The 12,308-nt window shown below is 37.9% G+C and overlaps 1 protein-coding gene and 1 pseudogene across 3 annotated transcripts in view; one reads left to right on the forward strand and one right to left on the reverse strand.

Moving 5' to 3' along the window:
* Window positions 1–7,506, forward strand: part of FAM83B (family with sequence similarity 83 member B) — a 90,549-nt gene extending 83,043 nt beyond the window's left edge. For all 3 annotated transcript variants that reach the window (XM_047860839.1, XM_047860838.1, XM_047860837.1), the window contains one exon: window positions 1,075–7,506. In XM_047860839.1, the coding sequence (XP_047716795.1) occupies window positions 1,075–3,376 (2,302 nt within the window). In that variant the 3' untranslated portion in view covers window positions 3,377–7,506. The remainder of the gene's footprint in view (window positions 1–1,074) is intronic.
* Window positions 7,507–8,645: 1,139 nt separating this feature from the next.
* Window positions 8,646–8,874, reverse strand: LOC125165203 (transmembrane protein 258-like; annotated as a pseudogene).
* Window positions 8,875–12,308: the final 3,434 nt, after the last annotated feature.

The following is a 12,308-nucleotide window of genomic DNA, read 5'->3' on the forward strand; positions in this document are numbered from 1 at the left end:
ACAAACATTAACTTCCTAGAAATTGTATTTTATATGAAAAGATCTCACTTGGCATCCCAAAGCCCTGGCTTCCCAAAGTATACTTACTAAGTAGGCCACAGAGATAAAATGCATGTATTAGCAAAGGCCTGTCTTGCATTTTAACATGCTAGAACTCTAAGGAATGGTAGGATTATGCTAGCAATTTGGACATGAGGAAACTGAGGCCCAAGCTCATGTGGGTGGATAGCTCAGCAGAAGCCAGGTCTCTCAACTTTCCTGCTAATACTGGCTTGCCTGCATTCTGCCAGGATGCTATATATAAAATACAATGTTTTTTATTCCATAACATCTTAGTAGGCAATGGTGCAAAATGTACAGCAAGCTTTTCTTTGGACTTCTAGAAAGTAATGTCAAAAATTATGGGTAGTTTCAAAGCCAGGACTTGAATTGCTTTGTTATTTAAAATATGAATGGGGGCTGGCACCTGGGTGGCTCATTTCGCACCTGACTTTGGCTCAGGTCATGATCTTGCGGTTTATGAGTTTGAGCCCCACATCAGGCTCTGTGTTGACAGCTCAGAGCCTGGAGCCTGCTTCGGAATCTGTGTCTCCCTCTCTCTTTGCCCTTCCCCTGCTCACACTCTGTCTCACTCTCTCAAAAATATACATTAAAAAAATTTTAGGGGCACCTGGGTGGCTCAGTTGGTTGGGCGTCTAACTTTGGCTCAGGTCATGATCTCATGGTTTGTGAGTTCAGGCCCTGCGTTGGGCTCTGTGCTGACAGAGCCTGCTTTGGCTTCTGTGTCTTCTCTCTCTGCCCCTCCCCACTCATGCTCTGTATCTCTCTCCTTCAGATATAAATAAACATTAAGAACATTTTTAAAAAATGTTAATTATGAATTGGGGGAGTAGGGAGTTCCAGGGACTGCAAGCAAGTAACGATTGAAGATGTTGTAAATTGTCGTAGCTGAGGAAAACAAGCAAAAAATACTCTTGTTGACATTAAATGACAAATTTTTCTTAGTGGATTTATATATTGTCCTTAATCTTTTAACAGCAAAATTAAAATTTTCCCATTTTGATTCTTTTTCAGCTACATGTGGTCGTTTGAGAAAGCTCACCTTAGCATGGTTCAGATAATCACAGGGCAACTTGTTGAGTCCTTTGATGAAGAATTTAGAACTCTCTATGCCAGATCCTGTGTCCCCAGTCCATTCGCCCAGGAAGAATCAGCAAGGGTGAAGCATGGCAAATCACTCTGGGAGAATGGCACCTACCAGCGTTCAGTTTCTTCACTAGCTTCTGTTTCCAGCCAAAGAAACCTTTTTGGCAGACAGGACAAAATTCACAAACTAGACTCTAGTTACTTCAAAAACAGAGGGATATACACTCTAAATGAACATGACAAATATAGCATAAGAAATCATGGCTACAAGCCTCATTTTATTCCAAATTTTAATGGTCCAAATACAGCCCGTCAGTATCAATCCAGTCAAATAAATGAAAATTGGAAGAGGCATAGTTATGCTGGGGAACAGCCAGAAACAACACCATACCTGCTGCTTAACAGGGCTCTGAATCGAAACATCAATCCTCCAGGTAATTGGAAAAAGCCTTCGGATAGTCTGAGTGTGGCATCCTCATCACGAGGTGGCTATGCAGGTCACCGTAATACACCTGCCCAGAGTTTTGCTGATCGGCTTGCCCAAAGAAAAACAACAAATCTCGCAGAAAGGAACTCAAATGTGCGGCGGTCTTTTAACGGGACAGATAATCATATTCGCTTTTTGCAACAACGAATGCCAACCCTTGAACATACCACAAAGTCGTTCTTGCGTAACTGGAGAATCGAATCCTACTTAAATGATCATTCAGAAGCTGCACCTGATTCAAATGGATCGGCTCTAGGTGACCGGTTTGAGGGCTACGAAAGTTCTGAAAATTTGAAAGCCAACGCCCTTTATACTCATTCTCGGCTTCGTTCCTCTTTTGTGTTTAAACCCACTTTACCTGAGCAGCAGGAAGTTAACAGTTGTACAACCGGCTCCTCAAATTCAACTGTCGTCGGTTCCCAGGGAAGTGACACACCTAAGGAGGTCCTGGACACCCCTACTAGTGTACAGCATGTGACAGACAAGCCCTTGCCGGAATCAACCCCAAAGCTCCCATTGCAGTCGGAGGCACCCAAAATGCACACCTTGCAGGTTCCCGAAAACCACTCAGCTGTCTTACATCAAACTACAAATGGCCATCCAGAGTCAAACAACTATTTATATACATCCTTGTGTGTAAATAAGCAGACAGAAAATCCAAAGAATCAACAAAATGAGAATCTGCTCAAAAGGCGAAGTTTTCCATTCTTTGACCACTCAAAAGCCAATTTAGATCACGGACACAGTAAGCATTATGTATATAGTACACTCACCAGGAGTCGAGTTAGACAACCAGAAAAACCCAAAGAGGATTTGCTGAAAAGTTCTAAGAGCATGCACAATGTGACTCAGAGCGTGGAAGAGGACAGGGAGGTCATCAAGAGAGACCCTCCGAGTGGCACTACCACCAAGTCAATTTCCATTGCTGCTTTGCTTGAAATGAATAAAGATGAACCTAGCAAAGAACTGACTTCAAAAAAGGAAGTTAAAGGTTCACCAAGTTTTTTGAAAAAGGGGTCTCAGAAGTTAAGATCATTACTTAGCCTTACCCCAGAAAAGAAAGAAAATCTATCCAAAAATAAAGCACCTGCCTTTTATAGAATGTGTAGCAGTTCTGACACGTTAGTTTCTGAGGCTGAAGAGAATCAAAAACCAAAGAAGTCAGAGCCAAAAATTGATTCATCTCCCAGAAGAAAGCGTTCTTCCTCATCAAACTCTCAAGGCAGTATTCACAAGAGTAAGGAAGATGTAACAGTTAGCCCATCCCAGGGGATCAGTTCTCCATCCGAGGAAGGTAGTAAAACAATACCTTCTTCAGGTCCAGTTGAGAACAAGTTCTTGGAAAGGGCAGGTGATGCTTCTGCCCCTAGATTTAACACCGAACAGATCCAATACCGAGATTCAAAGGAGATTAATACAGTTCTTGCTCCTGAAAGAAAACCAGCTTCTTCTCCAAGACCAAAGCCCAATGAGCTTCTAAGATCTCACTCAACTGACAGGCGCGTTTACAGTCGTTTTGAGCCATTTTATAAGATTGAAAGCTCTATTCAGCCTGCAAGCAACCTGCCAAATACTGGTGTGCATCGCCCAGAAATAAAATCCACAACTGTGGGCAATAGTTATGGCAGGTCCAGCCCACTGCTTAATTACAATACTGGTGTATATCACTCATACCAGCCAAATGAAAACAAGTTCCGAGGATTTATGCAGAAGTTTGGAAACTTCATACACAAAAATAAATGAAATACTGTAACTTCAAATAGTTTTAAAAATACAAATGACTGTAACTATAAATATTTGTCCAAAGAACCCTGTGGATGGTTTTTGTAACATGTCAATAGATTTCTATAGGGACAGAGTTTGGGGGTGTGATGTAAATGTTTACCAGTGTACTAATGTATACAGTAAAGTTCTGTGTGATAAAGTTAGTTGTACTTAATTGCAGTGTAGATGGAATGTCTCTATACACATGACTTTTAAATGGTAGTGGTAAAAAAAAAAATGTAATTGTTTTCTTCGGACTGAAGATCTTCTTAAGTCTCAAAATAGAAACTTTAGTGGAGAGATGGTGTATGGATTTTAAGCATTCATTCTAAAGCCTTTCCCTTGAAAAAAGGATCATTATACTCTCAATGGCCCTTTATAATATGTCTTTATGGGTTCTCATATCTTCACATTATGAGAAAATAGGACAAAGCCTTTTTGGGTTTTAATTATCTTTAAATTCTACAGGGTAACTCATTATATTTTATTAGTGTTTTATTAATTTTCCTGTGGAACATATGCAACTGGTTGGGCAGCAACAGTACAAATTAAGTTATATAGCTCAGCACATCTTTCATTTTAATTGAGGTGTTTGCAGACTCTCGGCCTCATATAGTACATGGTAGGAATTTCTTTTCCTAATTTTTTGAAAACCATCCAGGTTGTGTTTCTTTCCACTCTGGACCAAGGGAGCCTATATTCCACTCACCAGTCAGCTGCTGAACTTTTATAACCATTCCTTCTTTGAAACTTAGAGCAAGCAATAGATATTTGGGAAACTTGAATTGTAAACTTCTGCCTAAATTTTTATTTTGGATTAGTATGGCAATGCTTAGTGTTTTGCTTACACAAATCCTTGATCTTTTTTACACTGTGCCAAATACAATATGACTGTGTACTGTTTTCATAAAAGTTCTGTGATGAAACTGAGAATTGGTATCTGGCCCATTTCTTCCATGACAGTCGAGCCTGGTTGAAAGTTTTAAATCCTTTGATAGCTTAATCTGATGATGATATTTACATCAGAAAATACCCTTTGCCTTTCTTAGAGTAATGAGATTAAAGGCCCACATCCATTAAAGAGATTTAACTTGACTTTACTTCATCCACAAAGTACAGAATTCAAGAAACAATGCATCATTTGAGAAGTGTGAAGTGTTTCTATAAGACTTTAAATATATTATTTAACAGCTTCTGAGCTGCAGTGTGGCCAGTATGTTGTTTAAAAATTCAAGACTAAGTTAAATAATGTCTATGTCATTAAATTAAAAGAACAGCCTTAAAATGTCAGTCATTAAAATAATTGTCCATAGTATTAAAATACCATGATAAGAACATGACAAGAGAAAACATGACAGTAGGGAAAATAAAACCTAACATTTATTGAGCACTTTTATAGAACCTATATTTCCCACAACAATTATTTTGCGGTACCTTTGTCCTCATTATTTGTAGGTGATGATTGAGGTGATAAATGAGAGGTAAGGCCCCTAACTCACGCAGTTAAAAGGTAATGGTGCTAAAGTGTCTAACATGCAGTCATATCCCTCCCAAATGTGTTCAATATGGGCCTCACCTGAACTATTGAGAATTAAATGAGAGAATGTTTATATTTTTTGATTCAACAGTAATCTGCTAAGAAAGGTTTAGTTGAATTCCACTGGACAACAAGGACACGCAGGGGCTTAAAATAATCATAGTAGGTGAGATAGGGAATGAAATTGACATTAATTTCCGATTGTAACTTAGCAGGCCAGGTTTAATTGCTAGGCCACCATTTTGATCTTGTGCTGGTTAACCTGTGACAACAAAAAGAAGGAAAAGGAACTATAAGTGAATTTAACCTGTGTTTGTGCTAGGGAAAGCAGTCCATTGGGTTAGGAAGCTGGGCAGGGAATGAACTCAATGTCAAATATATGATCCCCTTAACTCTTGACAATGGCCCTGTGAAGTACGTACATCCTTTTTTGCAAATGAGAAAACTAGTCCTCAGAGAAGTTACAAAAAAATCTTCCAAGAGTTGCATGGCTCTGAATTGGTATAACTGGGTTTAAACACAAAAGCCTGTAGTTTTAATACCTTTTTTTTTTTTTCTTTTTGAGAGAGAGAGAGTGTGACCAGGGGTGGGGTACAAGGGGGGGTTGGCCAGAGGACCGAAGCTGGGTCTATGCTGACAGCAGCAAGCCCGATGTGGGGCTCGAACTCGTGAACCGTGAGATCATGAACTGAGCCGAAGTCGGACGCTCAACCAGCTGAGCCACCTAGGTGCCCCCTGTAGGTTTGGTACTATACCTTACCATACCTTGTGGGCTTCTACTCCACCATGATTGAGGAACCTTTCCTGAAAGTTGTCTCTCTCCTTTGCTCTATCTTTACAAATTGTAGAAATATACCAGTAACTGTACAGCAATAGCATTTTAGAAACACAAATCCAGAATATAAACTCAGTTTAACATTATTCATAAAAGTGGATTTTAAGACTCATAATCTTATTGTTATAAGAGTCCCATTGTTTTGGAAAGCTGTGTAATAGATTGGAAATTTGGCACAGTTCCTAATAAATTAATATCATAAAAATAAAATTGAGAAGGAAAGTTATTTTTCTTTCTTGAAAAATAATAACAGGAAAAGTAGCCAGTTGTGTTTACAAAAATTTTGCATTTTTTAAATGACCTTTGGAATGTGCATTTCCTTATAATCAGATAAATTCAGTTGCAATGAAAAAAACCTAATTGCTAGTGGGTTAGTTTTCAGAATCCTCTGGCAATTGTATAATCTTCATATATTAGTATAAAATTATTAAAAATCGTTTGGAGACCAGTGAATGAAAGAGATTTTTCATTTTGCTCTTAGAAAAAGTCACTTTTGTAATTATGAACCGTGGTCCTTTACCCACTCACCAAAGGCAGAACCCATAGCTAACCAAACCAAATTGACTTTAATATTACCCATTCTTTGTCTCTTAGATGGGGCAAGGGGATAATGGGCTAATTGTCTTTAGGCAGCTCTGAAATTGGAGGCCCTAAAATGTAGAGCAAGATAACTTTGAAGCTGAAATTACATAGACTAGTTTTAATCATGTTTAATTACAAGCAAAAGCTTGTTGCTTTTTTGTACAGCCACTGCCATCATTTCTGGAAGCATAGATAGCTTTTAAATAGTCCCTGAATCCCTCCTCTCCCTAGTGGAATTGAGAAGTGCAGGGTGCTTTATTTCATCTACCTGTGACAAGTAGCTTGGGCTTTTGCACAGATTTATATTCTTCTACCTTTTTTTTCCCCTTTTATTTATTTATTTTTTCCTCCAGAAACATCTGTATTTCAGAATCTATACTTTCCAAAGTTTCTGTGGCTGAGAAATTCCTCAGGGTTAAGACTGAGTAAGCACGTAATATTTCAGATAATTTACTCAAGAGTTTAAGTTTTAAACAGACACTATCCAACTTTATGGATATAATCATTTTGAGCAAAACACTTTTTCTCCCCATATCAATATTGGTGGAAAGATAATGGCACTTAGATGTATTTTCATATTACGGTTTGGTAAGGCAGTTTTTACTCTACATCGTACATTAATTTGTACGCAGAAACTCAAAAAGATAGGTACAATTTCAAGGTAGTTTTGGGCAGATGTCTTCAGAATAGTTGAAGTACCTACATCCTGAACATGCTGGTATCTCTCTACTATTATAATTGGGATTAGCCACATTTCTAATGTGGTGTGTTGAGTGATGGGTATATGTTGGCAGTCTACTTTTTATGGAAGCAAATGACCTTGTTTAACCAAGACGACATCTAGTGTGATCCAGATAAGCAAGGAAGAAGTTGAACTCTGGCTACATTCAACTTTAACTTTACTCCAGATTATCCAGTTATTCAACTCTTATTCCACAGATACTTGTCTTTCGTGAATATCTGTTGAGTCAATGTGACTATGGCCAAGGGGTGTAAAGAAGAGTCTTTGTTTCACATTAACTACATGTGATACTGTTTGAAAAAAAGTTTGTCTTAATAGTTTGGATCTAGAATACTTAAAAGGATGAAATTATAAACCAAAGAGTCAATTTTTGTATACATAAATGTTATCAAAGAAGTATTCTTCCAAATTAGCCTGGTTTTAGATCTAATAAATAAATATTAACTAATTTTGTACAAACATCAATATACTGTATGTTGTTTGTTTTTTATCTTCAGATATATATGTATTTCTCCATTTAACAACATGTTTTCACTTAGCTTTATATCATGAATTTAAATTTGTGCACATTTTAATGTTTATTTATGAATTTTGAAATAATATCTTAAACACTTTAAGTTTTATTTTTGATTAGCAATTATATTTCTTACAATAATTTATCCATATTTGATATCCAGTGACAATACTCTCCCTTAAGCACAATATCATATACATTCATTCTCTATTTCTATTTCTACTGGAATATATATAGTTATTTTAAATAACTTGGCACTTTGAAAAATAGAGGAAATTTTGTTAAAAAATTCATAGCTGACCTTTGTATAATGTTACAGCATTTAGCTTGTGTAAAATATTCTTAAGGTGCATTTGTACTAGATCAATTAGTGACATTAAATAATCTAGAGTCTGAAAGTTATTTAAAACTCAAAATGCATTTTTTTCTAGAAAAAAATGCCCTTTATATCACAGATTAAGATGCAGTCAAATACTGTGTATTGGAAATTAAGTAGTGTTGTTTTAAAGGCAAATGTAAATAAGTATAATTTAAGTAGGAAAGTATAATTTTAAGGAAAAATCTTGAATTTTTCTCCATTTACCATAAATACAGATGTTTAACAAAAACCTACTTCAATGGAATGATAAGGAAAATAGATAAGGTTTTACTTTTGTGACCATACTAAGACCAACCTTAGGTTGAGGTAATTGGACTAAAGTTGAAAGGGGACTGAAAGGAGTAAGCGTGTGCCCTGCCTGTGGGAAAGAATTACAGGAGGTGAAATTACCTGAGCTGAAAGCACTGAGAGACTGAAGCAAGAGATACAGAGATGAAAACTCCTCTGAGTTAACAAAATGCAACATGCCAAATGGGACATTTCTCCCATAATAATCTATTTCAACAATCTGCCTTTTTTGTTTGTTTGTTTTTTGATGGTCACATATATGCCTTTATTCTGAACAGCAAATAGGACACTTCCAGCAGTAGTAAACAAAATAATAATAATTTACAAAAGTGAGAATTTGGTGAAGTCTTCTGGTTGGAACCCTTGGGAGCTCATATGTAGATGACAACCCAGAGCCGCAAGAAGCAGGACTCCAAAGCCCATGAAGAGCGAGGCAACCTAGGAGATGAGATCTTTGCTGATACCCCGACTGTACTTGGTACCTCATAAACAAAGAACTAAGCATGAAGAAATGCAAATGGCCAACAGCACCACAGTCAGATGGGGGAAGACAGCCAGCTTCACTGGGCTGGTTTATCTACTCACAGCCTCCAGATCCATTTTGCTAGGCACAGGGTAATCCACTCCTCTGCCACTGGAATCCAATCAGGCTCATTTTAACACGCATACTGGGAACCTACTTTGTTCCAAGTATGCAGGTTGTAGTAGAACATTGATGTAAGGGAAAAGAAGAGAATGTCTGGATAATCAGATGCTGCTGCAAGTTTTCATGAGTGTTTTAAGAATAGCCCAAACTAACAGCAAAAATGTGTATCTTACCTGAAGTCTGTCCTAATTTGTGCCTTGATGTACTCCTAGTGTCTAGCAAAGTGCACAGAAGAGTTGCCTGATAAATAGTCTGTGTATGCATTCTATCATTTCCTTAACTGTAGTTAGATAAATCCATACATTAAAATGTACATATTATAGGTATCTAAATAGCCATTTGTACTAAAAAATATGGATGGATAAATGCAGCAGGAGTCCTAGCTTAAATTTCAGCCACATTTACCCTACAATCTGGACATCTTTACAGGTCCAACAGATCCGTTTTCTGAGGATACATATATTGGAAGAAAAGGAAACCCCTGATGAAGAATTCATTCTGAAGGAAAATGGAGTAGAGCTGCTCAAATTCAGCTCAGAGAAACTTGGTGCACAAGGGAAGGAAGTGGTGACCATATGTAAAGTCATTCAGATTGTCCAGCAATGTCAGTCATCTATGTGGGACTGCAACAGAAGAGTGACTTCCCTAGAATCTCCACGGATGGTACATGGAGAGTCCAGTGTCAGGGTCGCTGCCATGGGTGCCTTCACCATGACCCTCAGCACACAGCCTCCCATTTTCAACAGCAGCGTCTCTGCTAACGTTAAGTTATAGCTACAACTGCAGACTCTACGCTGAACAACAATGAGGTACATCTACCAGTTTTGGTGTGAGCAGCGATTGACCACGATACCAAAAGGGGCCAGAGCAGAAAGGAATAGGTACCATGAGGAAGCCAAGATAGTAAAACCTCCTAGGGACTCCTAGAACATATACAGTGGGGAATTAGGAGGGGTGGAAATTCCACCAGAACAGAGTTAGATGGGAACTTACTGTTCCCTTATTACTGAACTAGAATGGCTTGGGCAATACAAGTCATGTCTGTCACCTATCCACAACAAAGTATTTATGACAAAATTCACAAGATGAATTTGATAGAATGGTCTCCACTGTTTTAAGTAGAAAGAGGTAAATGGGAGGGGGGGAAGCCAATCCCACCCCCCCAAACAAAATAAAAACAAGAACCTTTATCAGGGACTTAATTTAGAGAACAACTTTCAGGGTACATCCTGATATCAACACATTTTACATTTACACTTTTTTTCTAGCTGTAGGAATAAAAATTTTTAACAATCTTTATGTGTCTCGATTACCAGGGACACTCAACTAGATTTAGTAGACCATTTTTTTTTTTTTTTTACTTTTATTTATTTATTTTTTGAGAGAGAGCATGAGCATGTACTCCAGCTGGGGAGAGAGGCAGAGAGAGAGAGAGAGAGAGGGAGAAAGAGAATCCTAAGCAGGCTGCACACCCAACATGGAGCCCAGTGCAGGGCTTGACCTCATGAAGTGTGAGATCATGACCTGAGCCCAAATCAAGAGTCTGTCACTTAACTGACTGAATCAGCCAGGCTCCCCTAGTAGACCATATTTTTTAAAGAAAGTTCTTTTGGTGTGTGTGTGTGTGTGTGTGTGTGTGTAGCTTTACAAACTACCAAAATTTTATTTTGGTTCACTACTAAGACTAAATAAGATACTCATTACATTAAAATAAGTATTCTAGTTAATAAGGGTCTACGATAAAGCTCAGAACTGGATGTGTTTTTATAAATGGGATGTCAACTGAAAGAAAGCCAATCTCAAAATAGGTTAGTAAATGCTTTATTTGTTGTCTTACTGAGAACCAAAGCCCAGCAAACAGTTTTTTCAAATTGCTTTGAGGAACTTCTCCCAAGCTTGTTAGCTTCAGGGGATGATATTTACAAAAAGGGGAAAGGGGTGTACATGCTTGGAAGCAGTTCTCCAAGTATGTGTGTGTCACAAGGTATATAACTGGTTACATTTACAAAAATTAGGGTTTTCTGATTTCCACACAGACAGGAAAGCAAGACCCTTAGGTCCTCTTAATACATTGTTTTTTTGTTTGTTTTGTTTTGTTTTGTTTTGTTTTTTAATCGTATCTGATTGTCCAAAAGTACTGCCTGCTTACCTCTACTTAACTAGTTTTCTGGTTCTTCCCGTTTTTGATATCTCATTGAGGTCACTTGACACATTCACAGAAGTGGACATCAGTTACCTACGGCAGTTTTCGTGCACATTTCCCCTCTTAGTCAAATTGCAGCTTATGGCAGACAATGGTGACTAAGTATCTCTTTGTCCCAGGGCACTAGGAAGGTTACTGCCTAGCCGGATAAATGAGACAAACATGTCTTAAAAAGGATAACCATCTGCAAACTTCTAAATTTGCTAAAGTTTAGGAATTTTATAGCCTGAGGTATTTCATTGTGTCTAGGTATAAACTGCCAAACCTTGTACAGAACGGTATATATTATTTATAGTATCCAGACGTTTGACCATCATTAGCTCAGTGCAAGTCTGAGCAGAGCCGTGCACACAACAAGAAGTTAATTTGTATAGTAAATATGTTAACAGTAAAAAGGCTAATGTCTTAGCTAGAAACATTAAAATAAGTTTAAATCAAGAATATCAGAACTAAACCAGTTAGCTAACATCTCCCCAAGACTGGGTGTTGGGTCACTTAAACCTGATATTTGGTATGATTAGCTTATTCTGGCATGGTGGAACCCCCTGACTTAATCTACCCTCATGGGGAGTCAGCCACACAAATATGTCCCATATCTGGAATCAATTTTCACCAAAAGTCCTTGTGGTGTGGTTACAAATTAACATTCTCCCCCCTTTTGATGATTTTTTTTCCTTAGAATAACATCACAGATCAACACTGTTCCCTCTTAGCTGGAGTTTAACTGTACTGTTCTGGACCTGGTAAGAAGTCTGTTTCATAGCTCCTGAACCAGTCTTAGTCTTGGGAACAGGTCAGTTCAGTTAAACAGTTGTCTCATTTCAAGAGGTGGTCCTACAGATGGGTTCTCAAAGTTAGCCCACTGTGCAAGCAGTTAGATTTACTAAGAACAGAAAAGAAAGAAAAGAAAAGCACAGGTTAATGGAGCAAATTATAAATCCAGTGTCTGAGTCCTGAGTGCTATCAGTGAGATGATTTCTATGTTGGCTCGAAGCATCTTCAGATGGAGTGAGGGCGGGCAGTGCAGTCTGATAGATTTTCCTGATTCAGTTTGAATGTCTCTGGTGATCTTTCTGTGTGGCCCATACAGCAACAGGCATGAAGATTATCTAAAAATGGCCATTGTGAAAACTAAAGTACTAAGCAATTGTGAACTGTTTGTTATACCAGTATTTCTTAGATGAA

The sequence above is a fragment of the Prionailurus viverrinus genome, chromosome B2, assembly GCF_022837055.1.
Source record: "Prionailurus viverrinus isolate Anna chromosome B2, UM_Priviv_1.0, whole genome shotgun sequence".
NCBI classification, from domain to species: Eukaryota; Metazoa; Chordata; class Mammalia; order Carnivora; family Felidae; genus Prionailurus; species Prionailurus viverrinus.